Raw genomic sequence first — 21,238 nt, 5'->3', positions numbered from 1 at the left:
AGGGCGATCAGGGGGTTGGGGAGCTCCCCCCATCAGGCACAGAGCAGGGCTGATCAGGGGGTTGGGCGCCTTCCCCTGTCATGAACAGAGCAGGGCGGATAGGGAGGTTGTGGCCCCGCCCCCTGTCACACACAGAGCAGCAGGGCGATCAGGGGGTTTGGGCGCTGCCCCCTGTCACGCTGATCCTGGTGCCGGGAGGCCTCGCTGCTCTGCTGATCCCGGTGCTGGGAGGCATATTACCCTTTTACTATATAGGATAGAGCCCTGGTGCATGGTTGGGGGCCGGCTGGTTTGCCCTGAAGGGTGTCCTGGATCAGGGTGGGGGTCCCCACTGGAGTGCCTGGCCAGGCTGGCTGAGGGGCTAAGGGCTGTTTTCAGGCTTGTGGGTTGACTGAGGCTGCCAACCGCTCCTTTTTTTCTTTTCTTTTTTTTTTTTATTCTGGGCCAGCTTTAGCTCTGAGGCCTCGCTGCTGAAAGCAGGTTTCTGGCCTTTACCTTCTGTATTTGATACAATGTTGCGGTCCGGCTGGCTGAAGCCTGGCTGACTAACGCAGGTTTCTTGGGTTTTGTTTAGCTTCTATATTTGCAACATAGTTGCTTAGAGTTGCAGCTGAGAGGCCGGCAAGTGAGGCGGGGAACGTTGGAGTCCGCAGTCACTGGAGCAAGCAAGCCTCCCTGTTTGCTTCAGTGCATGGCTGCCGGCTGCCATCTTGGCTGACAGTTAATTTGCATAAGGATATGCTGATTAGCCAATGGGAAGGGTAGCGGTCGTACGCTAATTACCATGTTTCTCTTTTATTAATGTAGATGGCCTACTGCTAGGGAGAAGAAGTTGGGGGTTGCTACGTGACATCATTACCCGGCGCCCACAGCCACCGTTTCCAGGCTGGGCTAGGCTGGGCTGGGCTGTGGGCTGCATTTTGCACCATGGGTGTCGGCAGCATTGGCTGCAATTTGGTGGGCTATTGCTCTGGGGTGGTGGCAGGGCCTGGTTCCACTTGGGGGAAGCTGAGTGTTGTTTTGTGAGCACCAGGTCCGCAGTGCCATTTCTCTGTAAATGGCCAATGTGCGTCACGGCAGCTCCTGTGTTGAGTGTCTGCCCCCCTGGTGGTCAGTGCGCGTCATAGCGACTGGTCGGACGGTTGGACACTTAGCATATTAGCCTTTTATATATATATAGAGAGAGAGATTTTTATTGATTTCAGAGAGGAAGGGATAGGGAGAGAGAGATAGAAACATCAGTGATGAGAGAGAATCATTGATTGGCTGTCTCCTGCAAGCCTCCCACTGGGGATCGAGCTTGCAGCCCGGGCATGTGCCCTTGACTGGAATCGAACCGGGGACCCTTCAATCTGCAGGCCGATACTCTATCCACTGAGCAAAACTGGCTAGGGCTCCACAATATATTTGTTACTTAGGAACATAGTTGAATGATTATAAAAATAAGCTATTCAAAATAAGAATTTAATAATAGTTCTTTTCTTAAATATCACATTCTGGCATCTACTTGGAGATAAACTATGTGATTTGAAGGCTCTTGCCCAGTAATTTGTTATGAAACATACCAATCAGAAAGTGGCCATGTTGCTTTAGGAAAAGGGGGACCCTGCTTCACCCCCTATTTACTGAGTGCTCGTCTGTGCCACTCAGGCAGTGTGATCACCTGGGAGGTGGCACTGGAGAAAGACGTTAAACCAAGAATGACCCAGCCATCTGGTTATATTTGAGACAAATGTACTGCCTGACAGGTGAGCTTAAAATCAGAGACCCAATTACATCTGGGCTTGGGAAAGGCTCCCTGACAAGCGTTGCCTGCAACTGGGATCTTAGGTGTCGGCGGAAAGTGGTCACAGGTTTTAGTAATTATGTGGCATTGCAGTTAATAAGGTGAGTGGCAGCAGGTATTTGAGGACCTCGTGGGTGACACCCTGCGGCAGGTGCTGGAGAGTAGGCAGTGAGTGAATTGTGGCGCGTGTCCTCAGGATGACAGCTGAACTCAGCCGGGAAAGCAGATTTGGACTAAGTTTACAACTAAGAAAGAGACAGTCTCTCTCTTTAAGATTGCTGCTAGTACTTTTATTATCCACCTAAAGTTTAAATTATATCCATTGAGTTCATTAAAAAGCCTCAATAAGAATTGTGTTTAAGATTGTATTTGGTGTATGAGCTGCCTCGTGGAGAAGTGGCATCCCCCCACCCTAGAGAATGGCCAGTCCCGTCACCAGTTGGGGAGCTCTTCAGTGCCCATCGCTAGGCTTGGTAACTAACTGGCCATTATAGTGGCTGTGTCCCTGGATACTCCTATCGGTTATGTTTTCATGTTGCTTATTAGAGGTGAGGTTGTTGTCGTTAGGTTTGTATTTTTGGTTTTTATTGAGTTTGCATCCGTGGCCCTGCTGAGATATTCTGTCTGTTGCCTCCCTCTGTTGGTTTTACACATACATTGTACTATTTATAAGTAAATATAACTTTTTATTTAAAGAAATTGTAGATGGGCTTCCACTGCCCTCCCACCCCCACCCACCCCAAATGTGTCTCTTAGCAACCTTACTTGGAGCTTAGAATTTCTACTACAGGAGGAAGAGTGTCTGGAGGAACTATAAGTTGGGCTTTGGTGAACTCACCTTTATAAATCCTACTCGCGTGCATAAAACAGCATCACTATCATAGCCCTGGTGGTTGTGAACAAAGAACTGAATAATCAACCTTTCCTTCCTCGTCACCTCTGAAATTAGATTAGCAGTGTTCTCTGGAGCGAATCCCTTTCTATCTCACACCTCCACGTGTGCCCTGTGCTGCAGTGACCTCTGATCTGAATGTGTTAGTACTCCCCCTGGTAGTGACTATTACAGTGATAGAAAGGCTTTGTGATACTACAGAATCATGAGGAGTTTCCATAATTTGGTTTGCATCTAATTCAGTAAATGTAGCAATTTGGTACTGATTTTAAGTACTGCAAGTGGGAGTTTCAAGAAAGCTGTAAAAGCAGGTGCTTCCTCATATTACAGAGTCCGTCCACACCACCACAGTGGCCGTGTAGACCACAGGCGTGCGCCCACCCATGTGGTGACTCTTCATGCTTAGTGCTTTTCCACTTCACCTGTGCCCGGTGCAAAGAGGATTTACTCTCTTTCAGCAGATGAGGAAACTGAGGCTTGGAGGGCAGGATTTTCAGTCTAGGGTCCTGCTTCTGGGTGGGAGGAGGCCCGGGGGAGGCTCTCCCCCACGGCCATGCTGCTCTGTGTGACCTGACTAGCTGCATCAAAGTCCCTCAGCTGAGCGGGACAGTGGACCTGTGTGATCCCATCAGACTCCCCAGACCAACAGTAGACACAAGGTTCCCTTTGGCTTCCATGGCATGACATTGACGAAGGTCACCTGTGTTTCCCTCAGACAGAACTCCGTGCATCTGGACAGCACACTCCCTTCGAGCACATGGACATCAGCACCACGGCACTCAACAAATTTGACCCCCGTAGCTTTTGTGCTAAGAAATGTTGCTAGGGTAGAAACCCAAGAATAACTCCAAGTGGCCTCCAGTTTTCCTTCTTCTCTCCTAACCTTTTCTAGAGATGAGCATTAAATTAATGCAGTGTAGTGTTGTTGGAAAGGGTGGAAATTATGGTGTGAGTGAGATTCGTTGCCTAAAATAAATAACTTTTTATCAATTAGAGTTGGCTAATAATGACACTTCATGGATCTAGGGTGATCATCCTTCAAGAATACCAAAAAGGGGACTTCTACATTAAAAGCAATTTGGTCCATGTCCCCTTGCAGCCTCCTAGCTCAGCATCTAGAACTCAGTGAAGGTACAGGTGCTGGGAATGGGCCATGGTTGTCAGAACGCTGGGCGTAGGGGCCTCACCCTGAAACTAGAGCCAGCCCACCGCTGAGTCTGTCAGAGTGCTGCCAGAGAGCAGACCAGCGGGGTAGAGACAGAGAGATTGATGGAGCATTCAGGGAACTGTCTTCCACCTGTGGAGGTGACGGGGCGAGGCGAACGCCGTGGGCCAGGGCCAGGCTGGACTAGGGCAGGGCTGACAGCTGTTCACGTGGGATTCCTTCTTCCTCGGGGACCACAGTGTCACTCCTAAGGCGTTTCAACTGACGGGTGAGGCTCACCAATATTCATGAGGGTGATCTCCTTAAAGTCAGCTAATTGGATGCTAACTACTACCTCCCTCCACAGTGACGCTCACATTACTGCTTGATTGAATAACGGGGTACTCTAAAACTGACCATTGTCTTTAACCATGACTTGTGGAATCTTTTTTTCCTGCCCCTTTTTGTCATCTTGGTTATAGCTGTTTTACCTAGTTTAACGCTTTAACCCTAGACTCCAGCCTCATGTGTGCCCTCCAGTGAGCAACTTGGCAGGTGAGGCACCTAAAGTGGGTGAGGCAAGGAGCGGAATCTCTGTGCTCTGGAGACCCCTCCAGAGGGGCAGCCTTCTCCCCTTTTCTTCAGACCTCTAGCCCCCATCTGGGTGAACTGACCACTCCCTAGGCAGCTCCTGGGCATCCCCACTGCTCCTCTTATCCCTCCACCTGTGTTCCCCTCCAGGTGCAGTGCACCCCGGATGACTCCAGCACATCTCCTGCCCCTGAAGACTTTGAGAGGCAGGCAGTGTGTGTTCATAGACACCTCTGCCACCAGGGACACTGAGCCTGTGGCTGTCATCCACCAGCCCCCAATCTCTGGGTGACTCTCTTGGAGTCCCCCAATCATTTGGCTTTGAGGGAGAGGTTAGAAACCCCAGATCACAAATGACACACTCCTCATAAAGGTCACAGCCTCTGCCTCTCCTCTGTGCTTTCTTAGCCCTAGAAGGCACCCCCTGGAGGTGACGGTGCCCACCCAGGGTGTGGCCTTTCTTTTGGGGGGGGTGGGGGCAGGGGTGGAAGCTCTCCACGGCCCCTTATTGTCTTGTGCGGGCTTTGGGATCAGGGTGCCTAGAGGAGTACCCTGGGGCCAGTGATTGAGGATGTGCCCACTACCTGGTAACACCTGTCACAGCCTCTGTTCGTTAATCACCTGTTGTCTGGGAGGTCCTTCCCGAGCCCTGTACACAACCTGTTCACAGGTTCCAGACTTCTTTCTCTTTCTACTGTGTCTTAGGAGCTTTACTCATTTTTTTACTGCAAATGTTTTACAACTATTAGTTTCTAGATTTCCAACCATTTTTTTCATCCCTCCCCTCACCCCCTGTCCTGTCTCTGCGCCCCATCATAGTTGCTCTGCCGCAGCCCATCCTCCAGATGACACAGAGAACAAACTTGGTGCTCGGGGCTGTTACAGCAATGGCTAAAAGAGCAGACATTTTTCTTCATGAAAAATGATATTACCGTTTGGGGTTCAGAATCAGTAACAGTGAAGACAGGACGAGCTGGGTGGTGGCACGTGCTGGACTCTCCTCCACAGATACCTTCTAATTGTTGTCATGGAGTCGGACTCTGGCGTAAGGTCAAGTGTTTCGATTTTGTGCTTTGGGGAGTGATGGGGCCAGGGCTTTTTCTGATCACCTGTAAGAGCCCAACTCTGTAACTGGCAGGTGGTAGGTTCAGACTCCGTAAGGTAGCTGGTCACGAATGTGTCGATTATGTTGCGCTTTATTTAGAGAGCTAACTTTTCATATTAACCATACAGGCAGTAAAACACCTATGCTCCAAATAACCCTAGACTTAATACAGAAAACATCTGTTCTAACACACATTGATTCATTTTTATGAAGTTGAAAATAAACGAAGCCAGGATAGGGGACTGGTGAAGGGTGATATGAAGATGGGGATCCAAGAAAGGGGTTAGGAGTCCTATGAGGAAACCATCCAAACCCCAGAGAATTTTCTTCTTAACTGTCAGGTCTCTGGGCACTCAGCCAGGCTGTCCTGTGATGATTCTTGCAGCCTATCTCTGGGAATGACTTTCTAGCCGCACACTCAGAAGTCCCCCGTCTTGACTGTCGCCATCAGTGTGGATTGCACAGGGCTCTTCATCAGTCACGGGCGTCCCAGCACAAAGTGGCATTTGCCATGTATCACTGTCTTCAGTTCTTAACCCCTGCTGCAGGTGGTTTTGTTGTTGTTGTTGTTGTTTTAATCCTCATTGATTTTTAGAGAGAGAGGGAAAGACAGAGAGGAATATCGATGTGAGAGAAACACATCGATTGGTTGCATCCTGCATGAGCCCTGACCAGAGCCTGGGCCCGGGAGGAGCCTGCAACTGAGGTACATGCCCTTTGGTCCTCAGGGCGACACTCTATCCACTGAGCCAAACTAGGTAGGGCTCCTGCTGCAGTTTTGACCAGAATCTCGTTGGGGGCCCACACTGCTTCTGAATTTTGAGAATTCCACTGGAATCAGCTCTCTTTAGAATTACTTAAGATTTTTTTTTAATGTTCTTTGTCAATATTTTTAATGTCCTGGTTATAATTATAGACTATGTGGATTTTAGTTTGCAGTTAATATGTTTCGAACATTACCACCTTCCTCCAATCCTACGGGAGCAGAATTTGACCCAGAGGAAGATGAACCAACGTTAGAAGCAGCCTGGCCTCACCTACAGGTACTGAACTGGGGAAGGGGCCAGAAACGGGCGTAAATGAGATGTATATGTGCGTGGGGTCTTCCTCTGACGCAGGTGCACTGGCCTGAGGGCCTCATCCCAGCTGGTTGCAGGTGGCATACTGGCATAGGCCTTGCACACCTATGTGTACATGTAAATGTCTTAGCAGAAGAGAGAACGCTCAATGGCTTTTCTTTGTGTAGATACTGTATATCAACTACAGAGATATGAAATTGTCAGCATGTCTTTGATGGAAATGATTATTTTGCTGACAGCCATTGAATTGAGACCTGGAGGACTCACATGGCATTTCCCAGTTTGGGGTACTTAGATTTAATGTGCTCCTGCTATGTGCCCCAAAGCTCACCTGCTGGCGAATGCCTTTCTCAGAGCCTTTGTAGGGCGAGAGGTTGATTGGGAGCATGCCTGTGGGAAGGCACTGAGCCCACTCTGAGCAGAGCACTGGATTGGGAGGTCTGGGCGGTCCTAGGAGGGGAGATGGAGAGATGAGAAACCCAGGAAGGAGCCAAGCGGGGAACAGACGGAAAAGGAGAGCTGTCTCGGCAGCAGAGCGTTCCCGCCTGTGGCATCTGGGACATCTGCTCACCAACGAGTCCCAGCTTCTGTCAGCCTGCCTCTCCCAGGGCACTTGGAGGTGACAGGCTACAAATCCCACCCAGAACTTGGTCCCAGCCCAGCTGTGGCTGCTGTGCATCGGGGTCTCTGAGCAGCGTAATTTAAGCATGGGTGACATCCTTTTGTTTAAATGCCATTTAAGGAGATAGTCTGTGGTTCTTAGCAAAAGAAAACAGTTACCATCATCAGTTACAATTAAATTAAGCCATGTAATTTAGCATTAAATCTACAGATACATGGCTTTTTTAAGGCTAATATACGAAGACAAAGATTCAACTCATGGTGTATTTTTAATCTCCATTTAGTAAAATACCATGTTTTTTGACTCACTGTTGTTTTTCCCTCCTAGCTTGTTTATGAATTTTTCCTAAGATTTTTAGAGTCTCCAGATTTCCAACCTAATATAGCGAAGAAATATATTGATCAGAAGTTTGTATTGCAGGTAAGGCACAAATTAGCTGAAACCACAAAAGCCCTACTTTGCAGAGAATCCCAGGTTACTAAGTGTCTTTTTCTTCTTGAAGCTTTTAGAGCTCTTTGACAGTGAAGATCCTCGAGAGAGAGATTTTCTTAAAACTACCCTTCACAGAATCTACGGAAAATTCTTAGGCTTAAGAGCTTACATCAGAAAACAGATAAATAATATATTTTATAGGTAAGTCAGCATGGGTGCCGTTTCTCTTTTCGCGTGGTGATGTTTATTTGCATACTTAATGCCCCCACTTCATCATTCTTTTGACAAGTGACCAAAGAGCACGAGTGGCTGTTTCTGAGCAGCCAGCTGGTCGTGTCCAGGTGGCTCCAGTCTGCACCTGCATCTCCGTGCCAGGCTGGGGCTGGCCCGTCCCCCTTCTCCACCCCTCCCCATGGCTCACTCCCAGCATCTCACCACACACCCTCCTTTATTTCGGTTTTTACGAAAACCAGTGGTTCCCTCTGGAGTGCGGATAGAGTGATCTGTCCAAAGCTGGCTGTGCCTTCCTCCTGCCCTTCCTTCATTCTTCCCCATTGCATCTCAGTGAAAGCAGGAGTGAGGAGTGGATCTTAAGGAAATCTGAGACTTACATTAGAGGTTTGGGAACTGCCCTGTGCACCCAGGGAAAAGGCAGCCCTGCTGAGAGCAGCATGTGAAGACCTGGCAGCTTTTAGCAGTCACAGCCACCGCCATCTCTAGGCCTGCAGGACCATGGAAACTGGGAAGCTGGTCACAAGAGTTTACGAGGAGGAGGGCACAGCCCCGCGGCTCACAAGAGAATGTTCCAAGTACAGTGTTCACCTTGACCCCAGCCCTTCCCATCCCAGTTTCAACACCTTCGTCTCTGCTGCTGCTGCCTCTGAGTCACCCGCTGACCGACACCCTTTGGGTGAACAGGTGTTAAGTCCTGGGTGGGGCCCTGAATGTCACAGGTCTGGCTCCTCATAGTTGGCTCCCTGCTCAGCTTCGGCTCCTTCCACACCACCACCTGGCAGCCTTGTTTGATCCTCCACAATGTTCTTTTCCACCAGCCCTTCTCCTCAACCTGCCAGGCTTCTGGAAACATCTACTTGCCAGGAAAGCCTCCCTGGCCTGGCAGATGGGTGCGGTCTCCCTGTGAGGGTAGGCTTTGTGTCAGCTGCTCTGTCACACACCCAGTGCCAGCTCGTGCCCAGCCATGGTGGCACCAAATAAATGTTGATGGATGAAATACTTAATGCAGTTTCTTATCTGGCCCTGGGAGGCTCACTAAATTAGTAGTTTATTCTGTGAATTGTGGCTTCTCAGGAAGACTTACCCTAAGGCCCCCCAACTCCAGGATGGCTCAGTGACAGGTCCTAGTGGGGACAGGCACAGTGTGCACATCCCTCAGGGAGACAGTCAGCAGCAGTGCCAGAGGGAGAATGCCGACCCCGCCGGAGCACTGCCCAGGCCAGGCAGGTCCCTTAGACACCATGACCGAACATTGGGGGAGAAAAGGGCCAAGGGGGACTGGACAGATGGAAACCAACAGCCTCTCTGGTGTTTCTGTCACCGGTTCCTCTCGTTCCATCACCAGCCTGGCCCTAGTGGACCACCCAGTCCTTGAAGTCTCCGTGGCCTGCACTTCTGCGGTCATCGGGGTATAATCCTCTCCCTTATCGTCACACTCAGTATGGCACTCCGAGGTCAGAGCTTCCAGTGTGGGTGGGGCTGCCCTCTGAACTCCTTCCAGGTGCCCTGCGTCCATTTCTGTAGCAGCCCCGGGAACGGCGACGCACCCAGATGGTGATGTGCTCCTGTGCATGTTCCTGGTTTATGTTCTTGGTGTCACTCCTCCTTGTTAACAAGATCGTTACTTGGCTAGTGTACTTATCTATCAACATAATAGCCATTATTTAAACAAGAGGTACAATTTATAGTCCAGTCTTTTAGGTCTAAAAGTAAGCTTCACTGAAGTGGGTTTTTAGTCCTTAAATGTAGGTTTTGTTTGAATAACAGAGTCCACAAATAACACCTACATTAAAGAAGTAAAAAATGTCTCATATCTTAAAGAGCTCTAATTTAGAACTGAAATACTTAAATAGGTTATTGAAAAGTTACTACACAGTTTAGTTCAGCTCTCACTAAATGCTCAATGTGAGAGAGTGGTATTTTCAGTTATCTTTTCTATAATTATAATTATTAATACATGCAATCAAAAATAAGCATATCATGTAGATTCCATAATTGTTTGAGTCTCTACCCTCAATACCACTTCCTCGTCATTTCATGTGAGAAAACAATTAGAAAGGACCACCTTGGGAGAGAGATTCAGCTCATCGAAGTTCTTCCTAGTATCTGATAAGAAAAAGAATATGTCAAACATATTTGCTTCAACTTACTCAAATGTGAAGTTCCTGTTTCTATGGTTTCTCATTCTCATCAGCATTTCGGAGATGTGGTTTAGAGAGAGCTCTAGATAGCGGTAACACCTGTTTGGGCAAACAGTGGACCCGGAAGGTTAGGTGTCTGTGGTGGGGCCAGGCTTCAGTCCCCTACTGCTAACAAACCACCCCACATCTGAGTGGCCAAAAACCACAATGTATTCTTTCTCACAATTCTTACACTGGGGCACATGGTGTCCTCGAGGGCTAGGATGGCCGCAGTGGCTCAGGGCAGTGCAACCTCAAGGCCCCAGCAGCTCCCAGGAGAGGGAGGGGGGCTGCCAGGGTTTGAGGGTGTGGCCGGAAGTGGTTCAGACCTCCACCCTGTGTTTTGGTCCCAGCCACTCGTGCCGGGACTGGACAGCACAGACTCAGGGGCAAGAAGTGATTCCACCTCTTCACAAGAGGGCAGGACTTATCCTGCAGGGAGGAGAGGAACCCATGGGTTTAGAGAGTCCTAATTCCATTGTTGCTGAAAGAGTGGACACCCTCTTGCCCCCTCTGCATGGGTCTCCCTGGCTTCCCTCTTGTTTTACACCCTGTTTTTTGTCTCCCACTGGAAAAGTAAGAAGGAAAACTACTTTTCTATTTTGTATACCAATTTCAAATCAGGTTAAAGTAATGAGAAATTAAGAACTTACCAATAAGAAAATATTGTTGACTTAGCAGGGGCGAGGGGGTGGGCAGGCTCCTCTGTGTCTCGGGCGGGCTGGGACTCCTCCCAGGTCTAAGTGAGAGTAGTTGTATCAGAAGTTGCTAGGTGGTACTATATGCAAAGCTGTAGCTTTGTGCTTTTAAACTGTTTTGAATATTTCAAACCAGTGACGCAGAGGGAGCCTTCAGGTTGAGCTTCATGAGGCGGTGGCAGTGAAGGGATATATCTGCTGGTGGCTCAGCCGCTTCCTTCCCGCCCTCATTCCCGCCCAGGCTGCCACTTTCCATTCGTCACTTCCCTGCCCATACTCATGCTGCCACTAGATCCACTTCCATCTATGTCACTGTTCTGCTGACGCTGCCACTGTGGCCTCAAATCCGAGTGGGTCTGAGCTGGCCTCCAGTCTCCATGGACCCTGCCCACCTTCCTGCCAGTTGCCCGCTACCCGGTCCAAGTCACAAACCTTTGTTCCAGCCAAATGAGTTCTCTCCCCACTCCACACCCCTGTCTTTAAAAATCTGTGGGAAGCCTACCTCGGGGCTCAGTTCAAGAACTGACCCCTCAGTGGACTGGACATCCAGTAGTATATGGGGTGGGCAAAAGTAGGTTTACAGTTGGTCAGGTGGAAAATAATACAATAATTAATACATAATACAAGTATAAATTGTTTTGCATACTCGCAACTGTAAACCTACTTCTGAATGCCCTGTGGATGTGTTAGGCCCATCCTGCAGGATTATTTTACATCCTGTGGGTGTTCGGCCAAGTTTCCAAACAAGGACAATAAAATTGGAGTCACATTCTTTATAAATCACAAACTCATTTTTGGCTTAGAGCATATCTAAACTAAGTTTCCATCTGGTAGGCAGGAACCGTTTCTTACACCCCTCACTTCAGCCGAATCAGCCCGAATGTTGGTGGCGAACTTTTTTTCTGCCAGGGGCCATTTGGATATTTATAACATCATTTTGACCATACAAAATTATCAACTTAAGTGTTAGACTGTTATTTTGGTCAAACATTTAACTCACCCCTAATGCCCTGGCAGGGCCAAACCAAATGATTTCTCAGGGCCAGCCGTTCCCCACTCCTGGTTTTGACTGACTAACCCCAGGTGAGCAGGTGTGAGGCAGGGGCCGGTGGTTCCTGAGCAGATCCTGTGGGGAAGAGACGTCTTCCTGTTTTGTGTCCCTGCTCCCGCTCATTGCCCCAGTTTATTCAGTGACCTGTTGGAAGTATCTGATGGATGGATGGCAGGCTGGGTCCCAGCAAGGGGATCGAGGTCTTCAGGTTGCCCTGTGCAGGAGGTGCTGCAGGGAAGCAGCGCAGGGGTGGGGCGGGGCAGTGTCAGAGGAAGCAGCAAGGCTGCCCAAGTGGTCAGGAAAGAGCTTCTACCTTTGCAGAGACTAAATATTGGAGGCATCGAGATTAAGATGCCCACTTACGTTGAAATGCAGCAAAAAAAAAAAAAAAAGGTGAATTAATAGAGGGGTGAGTGGATGGATCTGATAAGGCAAACATCAAAATGTTCATTGTAAAGTCTGGGTGGTTGAAACACGGATGCTCACTGTAAAATTCTTCCAACTTTTTGTTTGAAAATTTTCAGAATAAAATGTTGGGGGAATTTTTGAGCGGCAGGCTACGAGGAGTTTATTGATGACAAGAAACAGTGCCCCTGGGATGGTTTTACAAAATCGATGTGCTTATTGTTGCCTGGCTGCGTGATTTTCCCCCTAAAAGCACTGTTTCTTATTCAAAGGATTTTAGTCTTCCCAGCTGTTATTTCACTGTCTAATTCTACATGACAAATTGCCTTTTCCAGGTTTATTTATGAAACAGAGCATCACAATGGCATAGCAGAATTACTGGAAATACTGGGAAGGTAAGTCATCTTTGTGTTTTTGGTAGTGATTGGCTTTAGATGGAATTTATAGCAAAATGATCCAGTTCATTAAATTCAACCACCCCCTCCCCAAAGCAAGAAAACTTAAACCATTCTCTTTTTTTAAAAATATATATTTTATTGATTTTTTTACAGAGAGAAAGGGAGATGGAGAGGGATAGAGTTAGAAATATCGATGAGAGAGAAACATGGATTCAGCTGCCTCCTACACATTCTCCACTGGGGATGTGCCCGCAACCAAGGTACATGCCCTTGACCGGAATCGAACCTGGGACCCCTCAGTCCGCAGGCCGATGCTCTATCCACTGAGCCAAACCAGTCAGGGTTTAAAACATTCTCTAGATTCTAGAACTTAAACAAGATCTCACTTATGGCCCTAACTGGTTTGGCTCAGTGGATGGAGCGTCGGCCTGTGGACTAAAGGGTCCCAGGTTCAATTCCAGTCAAGGGCATGTACCTTGGTTGCGGGCGCATCCCCAGTGGGGAATGTGCAGGAGGCAGCTAATAGATGTTTCTCTCTCATCAATGTTTCTAACTCTCTATCCCTCTCCCTTCCTCTCTGTAAAAAATCAATAAAATATATATTTTTTTAAAAAAAGATCTCACTTATGGAGGAGTTCAGGAGCTCTTGGTTGAGAACATGCTAGATGACAAGTGTCTTCCATTTGTGTGGTTCAGTATGTAGACTCCACCTCCTACGCCTCAGGAGCATTCTGTGGAAACACAAGTTCAATTGTTTCCTCAAAGGCAATGCTAAAAATAGTCACATTAAGGTTTATATTTAACACTTAGGAGAATAGATCATTTATTATACATTTGAGGAACTGAGTAAATACTAATATTTCAGAATGCTTTGATTTTATAAATTTTTCATATATACTTACAAAATAATTAACATTTCGAAAACTTTTATCTTAATGCAAGTAAAGTTCTTGCTTGCTGTCATTTTTTAAACTGTTGACTTTCTTTGTGTGGCAGGCCTCCTAACCCACCATTTCCCAGAGTCCTCAGGGTTCAGTGGCTCCTCTCCTGGCGATTCCATGCGCATTGACAGCTAGAGGTTCTGCAACCCAGGTACATGCCCTTGACCAGAATCAAACCTGGGACCCTTGAGTCCGCAGGCCAACGCTCTATCCACTGAGCCAAACCAGTTTCGGCTGCTGTCATTTTTTAAACTGTTGACTATACATTGTGTGGCAGGCCTCCTAACCCACCATTTCCCAGAGTCCTCAGGGTTCGGTGGCTCCTCTCCTGGGGATTCCATGCACATTGACAGCTAGAGGTTCTGAGGAGTCCTGCAGTGAAAAGGGCCTGTAGGTTTTTGTTTAATGGTTTCCAAAACTACTGAGAAGCTTTTCTCAAAGAATGCTGGTCATCCTGTGGCTCTGTAGTCCTGCCCTATTGTTCTGAGAAAAATTATACTTGCTGTTATAGATATAATTTGGAAAAAAAAATGTTAGTCCTCATGGAGATTTCTTCTTCAACTAGTGTCAACACACTCATGGGTCTCTCTCCCTCGGTAGAGCAGAGTGAGCGGTTAGGTGGGTGTCCCTTACAGGTTGTCTGACCTTGGGCAAGTTACTTACCACTCTGCATCTGTTTCCTTATCTGTGAAATGGGAAGATAAATTTTATTCACTTGCTGGGTCGAGAGGCAAGGTGAGCTGTCTGCGGTGTCCGGCACAGCGCACACAGGCCTCCGTGCCCTCCCACGGCTAGGCTTGACTACTCTATCCTTCCAGAGGAGGCATCTGATCTGAGGGTCCCCCCAGGTGAATGAGCATATTGTCCTTGACGGCCACTTAAGCCTAACCCTGTCCCTGAGATTCGTGAATGATGGGGGAACAATTTAGAAAATGCTTTAATTGCTTTCATAGCTCTTGGTAACATTTACCTGCAGCTGCGTAATTATAAAAACAAGTGGATAAACTACCTGATGTTAGAAACAGAAACTTTGGTTTGCAGGTTAAGAGTAAGACCCTCCTTTCTTTGCAAAAGGGAACGAGTTTCTTGCTGATTTTTAACCAAAGCCGTTCTGTGCACTCAGCGTTAGAATAATGAGCCAGACTTTCTCCTGGAAAGTGAATTCCTAAGGATGGGTGAAGGCCAAGGGAAAGTGCTGGGTGGGGGCACCCTGGAGCTGGGGGTGCCAACTGAGCTGCCTGGTCTTCGTGGCCTAAGGAAGGAGGTTTTATCCCCAGAGACTCCCACTGTTCTGGGTAACAGCCTGTAAATCCAGAAATTTAAAATTGCCCTGTAGTTACAGAGACACGATTAACCTTGAAGGTATTTAATTTTCTTTTAAATTTCTGCTGATACTCTCCTTTTTCTGAAACGCATCTTTTTGCTTGCTGGTTTTCATGATAAAAACTAAAACGGGGGAAAAACAGCAAGATACTTTTTTTAAATCTGGAATTTGTAAATATTCAAACTGTACATGAATTCTGTTTTCACAGTATAATTAATGGATTTGCCTTACCACTAAAAGAAGAGCACAAGATTTTCTTATTGAAGGTGTTACTACCTTTGCACAAAGTGAAATCTCTGAGTGTCTACCACCCCCAGGTAAGGGCCTCAGTCGTGCCAGGGGCTCGGTAGCAGGCGGTCTTCCCGGAACATTACTGAGCCCCGAGCCTGAGTCCATCCTGTTCATTGGGAGTGCTCCTTTCTTATATCACATTACTGACTCAGGTACCAAGGCTCTGGTGGTAAATGAAAGAACAAGGGGGTAAAGAGATTCCTTTTAAGAAAATCAGAAAAATCTCAGGAGTAGAGAATTTCACAATGAGTTTTAAGCATAGGAAAGGGAGTAACAGGCTTGAAAAGAGTCGAGGAAGACTTCTCAAAGGAAATTTGTCTGTAGTATCATTTATAATCTAGCACCTTAAAGGAAAAGGTACCTGTACATAGCACCTGTACGCCCATAGCCACAACTTCGTAAAAATCTAATTACAGTCATACTGAAAAGTAGGTCCATATGTGGTTACTAACCACTGCAGGTACCCAGGAGATCTGGTTTTCCTTCACTCTTATTCTTCTAAGGTCCATGTAGACAGACCTCAGCGAGGCTGATGGCAGGGTGCTGGATTTGGGCACTCCCACCTTCAGTAGCCAGTGTGTTCCAGAAGCTCTGCTCTGCAGGGCCCCACTTAGGGAGTTTGCAGTGAAGAATAAATTGCAGAAAGAACTGTTGACCTTTGAACAACTCAGGCTTGAACTGTGGGGGTCCCCTCGGCTTGGATTTTTTTTCAATTGACTCACATAGTTCAGACCCATGTTTAAACTGCCACACGTCCAAAACAGAAACCATCCCCACACGCCACGATATTTTGAATTTAATTTTTAAAAAGTCAATTTGCAATGAATATTACAAAAATAAATATATATGACAACTCGGTGTTCTTAAATATTTTCAGCTGAAAATTCTCATGAAAAATGATTTTAAAGTTGGTCAGGGCTGCCACTTAGGGAAAACATTTTTTTTATAGATGCGCAGGCGTGTGAGGAAGGTCCGCCTCTTGCATCTACAGATGCTTATGGCGTACAATGGGTAAGGGTCAACTGGCAGTAGGGAGCCCGCGTGTGCGGAGAATCCACGTGTGCGGAGGGCTGGCTTGAGTTACACGTGGATTTTTGTGTGCAGGCATTGGCCCCAGCCTCTGCATTGTTCAGGGGTCAACTGTATATTCTTCAGATGATTCTAATGACATTGGCCTCCTGGGAAATATTTTGCTTAGAGTTTTGTTTGTTTGTTACTAACTGGTAAGATCTTTACATTCAGCCCCGTTGATGTCATATTAATTGTCCTGTATTAGAAATCAATACTTCAGAGATTGAAGGTGGAACCAGATTTTAATTCGGTTTTTCCCATTTGTCATATTACTTGTTTGTTAGTCTCCAAAAAACCACAGGAAAAATCCCCATCAGACCTGGGCTGACATATTGGTGTTAGCCCAAAAGACAGCTTCCTGATTTCCTCAGCTTTCCGTTGTACCCTCTGCAGTTGATGAGGGGGAAGAACCTGTGCTGGCCTGCAGTGGGGCCCATCCCACCTGGCTGGGGACACCCCCGGGAAGCACCTGAGCATGTCATACCCTTGTCTCAGCAAAGGAAATGTTAACAGTGATGCTAGGATCTTAGAAACCTAGCAGCATTTCCATGTTAAAATGAAACGTTAATTCTTTTCTCCTTTACTTGTCAGCTGGCGTACTGTGTCGTGCAGTTTCTGGAGAAGGACAGCACCCTCACAGAACCAGTAAGTGGTCCTGCACTGCCCTGTCACCAAGCGCCCCCCCACACACAGCGTACTCAGTGTCGACACCCCACTGTCTGCTCAGCACACAGCTGTTCAGCTCTTTCCTCTTCAGCTATAGGCCTAATGACACTGAGTTCACTCGGTGTTATGAGTTTTCCAGGTGTAGTCCTATTAGTGACAGGTCCCTGGATTGTAGGGGATTTATGCCACAATGTCACCTTGTCCCTCACTGTACTTGGAACTCAGAGTGCTGGGCAGTTGTCACCAGTAAGTGGTATGCAGCTTAACACTCCCCTCTTGGTTTAGCAGCACATGTAACTGACTTCAGTCAGAGGGACTATAGTGAGGGCTCTAGTGCTGTTGTGCCGAAGAGGCTTTGCTGTCAGTAACAGTCTTTCCACATAAGAGGGTAACTGTTTCCTGATCATTGCTTCAATGGACATTGCTGCCATTCAGTGCTTAGATTTCTCAATTTCTTGGCATTTAATCTCTATTAAAAATACAAAAGCTATTGTAGCCTAGATTAACATAGTCAGGCATGTCAGGTGTCAGGGGAAGCGTTTGAAGAAATTTTAACAGCTTTGTTGAGATATAATTCACATACCACATAATTCACCCATTTAATATGTACAGTTCAGTGGGTTTAGTACATTATGTTATTAATTTTTTTTTTATTATATATATATATTCTAGAAGCCCGTTGCACGAAGATTCGCGCAATAGGCCTTCCTTCTCCTGGCTGCTGGCACTGGTTTTCCTCCGGCACCCGGGACCCAGGCCTTTGGTCCGGCCGCAGTGGAGAAGCCAAGCCTCGAGGCTAGGCTTTTCCCCTCCGGCCACAGCGGAGAAGCCAAGCCTCTTCAGTCTTCAGTCTTCAATCTTCACTCCGGCCGGAGCCTTCGGTCTTCGCTCTGCGCCTGTGTATGCAAATTAACCGCCATCTTTGTTGGGTTAATTTGCATAGTCACTCTGATTGGCTGGTGGGCGTAGCAGAGTGACACCAATTTGCATGTTTCTCTTTTATTAGTGTAGATGTTCACAGTAGGGGCCTGGTGCACATAATTCATGCACTGGGGAAGGGGGCGTCCCTCAGCCTGGCCTGCGCCCTCTCGCAGTCCAGGATCCCAGTCACAGTCTGGGGCTCTCTCAGTCCAGGACCCCTCACTCCTTACTGCCCGCCTGCAGCGGAGGCAGGGAGGGTCCCGCCACCGCCGCTGAGTTCGCCAGCCATGAGCCCAGCTTCTAACTGATCAGTGCTCCCCCTGTGGGAGCACACTGACCACCGGGGGGCAGCTCCCTGTTTTGAACGTCTGCCCCCTGGTGATCAGTGCATGTCATAGGGACCAGTCGTTCCACCGTTTGGTCGATTTGTATATTAGGGTTTTATTATATAGGATTTTGTTTTTTCAGAAAAGAAAAGAGAGAGGAAGAGAGAGAGAAACATCAATGATGAGAGAGAATCATTGTTCAGCTGCATTCTATATGCCCTCTCCTGGGGATTGAGCCTGGCATGTACCCTGAGCAGGAATTGAACCATGACCTCCTGGTTCATAGGTTGATGCTCAACCACTGAGCCACACCGGCCGGGCTGTTACTAAGTTTTTATAAATTGTGGTAAAATACACATAACATAAACTTTGCTGTTTTAGGTGTATAATTCATTGGCATTAATGACATTCACAGAGTTGTGCAATTTTCACCATTGTTTCCAAAACTTTGTCATTACCCCAAACAGAAACTCTGCACGCGCTCAATACTAACTCCCCATTCCCCTCCCCCAGCCTCTGGTGACCTCCGTTCTCCTTTTGTCTCTATGAATTCCCCACTACAGGATTTGTCCTTCTGTGAGGCGGTTTCTCTCAGCATAATGTCATCAGGGTCCATCCGTATTGTAGCAGGTGTCAGAATTCCATTTCTTATTATGGCTGAATAATATTCCATTGTGTGGATGGACCAGTTTTTGTCTATCATTCATCTTTCAGTGGCTACTGTGAATAATGCTGCTATGAACATGGGGCATACAAATAACTCTTTAAGTGCCTGCTTTCAGTGTCTTTGGGTGTACACCCAGAAGTGGAATTGCTGGATCTTATGGTAATTCTAGGGTTAGGTTTTTGAGGAACCACCAAACTGTGTTCTCCACAGTGGTACACCATGTTACACTCCCATCAGCAGTTTCTCCATTGCCCATTCTTTTTTCTTTTTGTTTTGTTTTTTAATAAGACAGACCCTACTTTTTGTTGGGGTGGTGGGTGGTTTCTGTGTTTTTTTGTTGTTATTAATCCTCACCTGAGGATACGTTTTCCATTGCTTTTCAAAGAGAGTGGAAGGGTGGGGGGGAAGAGAGAGAGAAACATCTATGTGAGATAGACACATCGACTGGTTGCCTCCCCCACTCATCCCTATCAGGGGCAAGGAGCAAACCCAAAACCCAGGTACATGCCCTTGATCGGGAATTGAACCCTTGACTCTTTGGTGCACAGGGCGATGCTCTAACCACTGAGTACACCAGCCAGGGCCATTGCCCATTCTTTATTTGGGTTGTTTTTACTAGTGAGTAACAAAGTAAAAAGTATTAGGTGCAGTCTTTTAGTTTTCTTGTGAAAAGACATGAAGAAATCCTAATACTGTGTTCCTGTGTGAAACTGACTTCTGATCTCTGCTTTCTTTTAAGCTTCTAAATGCTGTGTGTAGACTCCCCTACCTCACCCACGAATTCAGGGCCAGCTCTGATCATGTCCCTCAGCTGCTGCCTGTAGAGGTGACAGGCAGCCCCTTTCAGAATGACTCATCCCTGCACTGTCCTCCCTGGAGTCTCCTCACACCTCTGCCTCAGCTCTGAGATTCTGGAAGCTCCCAAGGAAATGTTCAGACTCCAGAATTTTTCTTTTGTTTGTTTGGGGGCTCCAGAATTCATAAAGTACAACCCATTTAAAAGACATTTTTTGCTCCCATTTGTAATCTGTAATAAATTTTTATTTGCAACCTATATACAGTGCTCAAAAGTGTTCTGGGCACGTCGAGCACGTACAGTATTGTAAGAAGAACAGAAACTCATCAGGAAGTAAAATCGTGTTCTTGTTGCCCACCTGTCTCTTTAGGCCTCTACAGCCTGGTGAGAGCTCTCTCTCTCTTTCCCTAATGTGCCAGGTCAGGAAGGGGACTCCCCAGGAAGCCAGGCAGGGGCCACTGGCACCACCCCAGGCTTGCCAGTCCTCTCCAGAGAGCCAGCAGCCCATTGAGTTTGCCAAGGAAAGCCCCATTCTTGAAGTGTTCCCATCAGCGAGCGGCCATTGTCGCCTGGTATTAGCATTCCCAGAGCAGACATCCTCTTCTGCAAAAGGCTGTCGCACTCTGAAACAGTTGGTTATTGATCTGCTCATAGGTGGATGCAAATAGTGTGAAAAGTCAGGGTGTGACTCTGATTCCAGAAATAATACCTTTCCAGCGACATGAGTAGCTACATCAGTTGTCCTGCAGCTCAAATATTAATGTGTTTCTCCCATAAAATTCCATTTGTCAAATGACTAGGAGCCGTGGGCTGCGCAGTGATGTGCATCTGCTGTACTCTTAACAGTGGTTCCCATACATCCAGGCTGTAGTAGGTGCTTGATAAATGTCTATTAAGTTATTTTGAGCAAAAAGTAGGAGGAAATCCATTAAGTGATGCATTTTTAAAAATAATTCCTTTTTAAGATAATTGTGTTGTAAATTATGTCAGACAGACCTCCAAACTAGGAGTGCTTTCTTTTTTATATATTTTGGGGTTTTATAAAGTTTAACATCAAAGATTATCCAAAAACCTAAATGCCACGAGCATCAAAACAGAATTGTTCTATATGGATGCTGCTCAGAGGCCACCATGACTCTAACCACGGTGGTGAGTAAGGGGCTGGCCTGCTAAGCCGTGACTAGTGTGGTCTTCAGGCTGGAAATGACCAGAGGTGGGACCACCAGCCAGTGCACACGAGCCCTGATGACTTAGCAGCGGTCCTAACGCTAGCGGCTGGCTGGTGGTTCAGAGGCTAAACAGAGCTTTCAGGTAGTAGGTTATAGTCATTCAAGGACGTGTGCTCACATGTAAATGCTGGCTCTGGGTTGTGCTGGTTTAGATTTAAGGTGGCTAACCTCTAGAAGCATTATTAATGCTTACTGGTCTGATTGTGGTAGGAAATTTGGAAACTATAGCAATATGATAAAAGAAAGATTGCCCAGCAGAAACTCTACCTGTCTGACTTGGGCAAGGAATGGGACATCTAACATCCACAAATCAGGAAGCCACTGCCATGGGACTGAATGTGCCTTCAAGGGCGCTGTCTAGGTGGGGTTCTCGCTACAGCCACACCAAC

At 47.1% G+C, this 21,238-nt stretch overlaps 1 protein-coding gene across 11 annotated transcripts in view; it reads left to right on the top strand.

The window, feature by feature from the left end:
- PPP2R5C (protein phosphatase 2 regulatory subunit B'gamma) overlaps positions 1-21,238 on the top strand; it is a 118,590-nt gene that overhangs the window by 78,051 nt on the left and 19,301 nt on the right. For 10 of the 11 annotated variants that reach the window (XM_023744612.1, XM_023744611.1, XM_023744609.1 and 7 more), the window contains 6 exons: positions 6,451-6,561; positions 7,547-7,639; positions 7,722-7,852; positions 12,555-12,614; positions 15,091-15,199; positions 16,836-16,889. In XM_023744612.1, coding sequence (XP_023600380.1) covers positions 6,451-6,561; positions 7,547-7,639; positions 7,722-7,852; positions 12,555-12,614; positions 15,091-15,199; positions 16,836-16,889 — 558 coding nt within the window. Of the gene's footprint in view, positions 1-6,450; positions 6,562-7,546; positions 7,640-7,721; positions 7,853-12,554; positions 12,615-15,090; positions 15,200-16,835; positions 16,890-19,563; positions 19,871-21,238 lie in introns of those variants that run through there. The other variant, XM_023744614.1, reaches the window with a different exon arrangement.

This window comes from Myotis lucifugus, unplaced genomic scaffold (genome assembly GCF_000147115.1).
Source record: "Myotis lucifugus unplaced genomic scaffold, Myoluc2.0 scaffold_479, whole genome shotgun sequence".
NCBI lineage: Eukaryota > Metazoa > Chordata > Mammalia > Chiroptera > Vespertilionidae > Myotis > Myotis lucifugus.
Note: the sequence above shows the minus strand (reverse complement) of the source record. Positions and strands in the feature narration are given on the sequence as shown.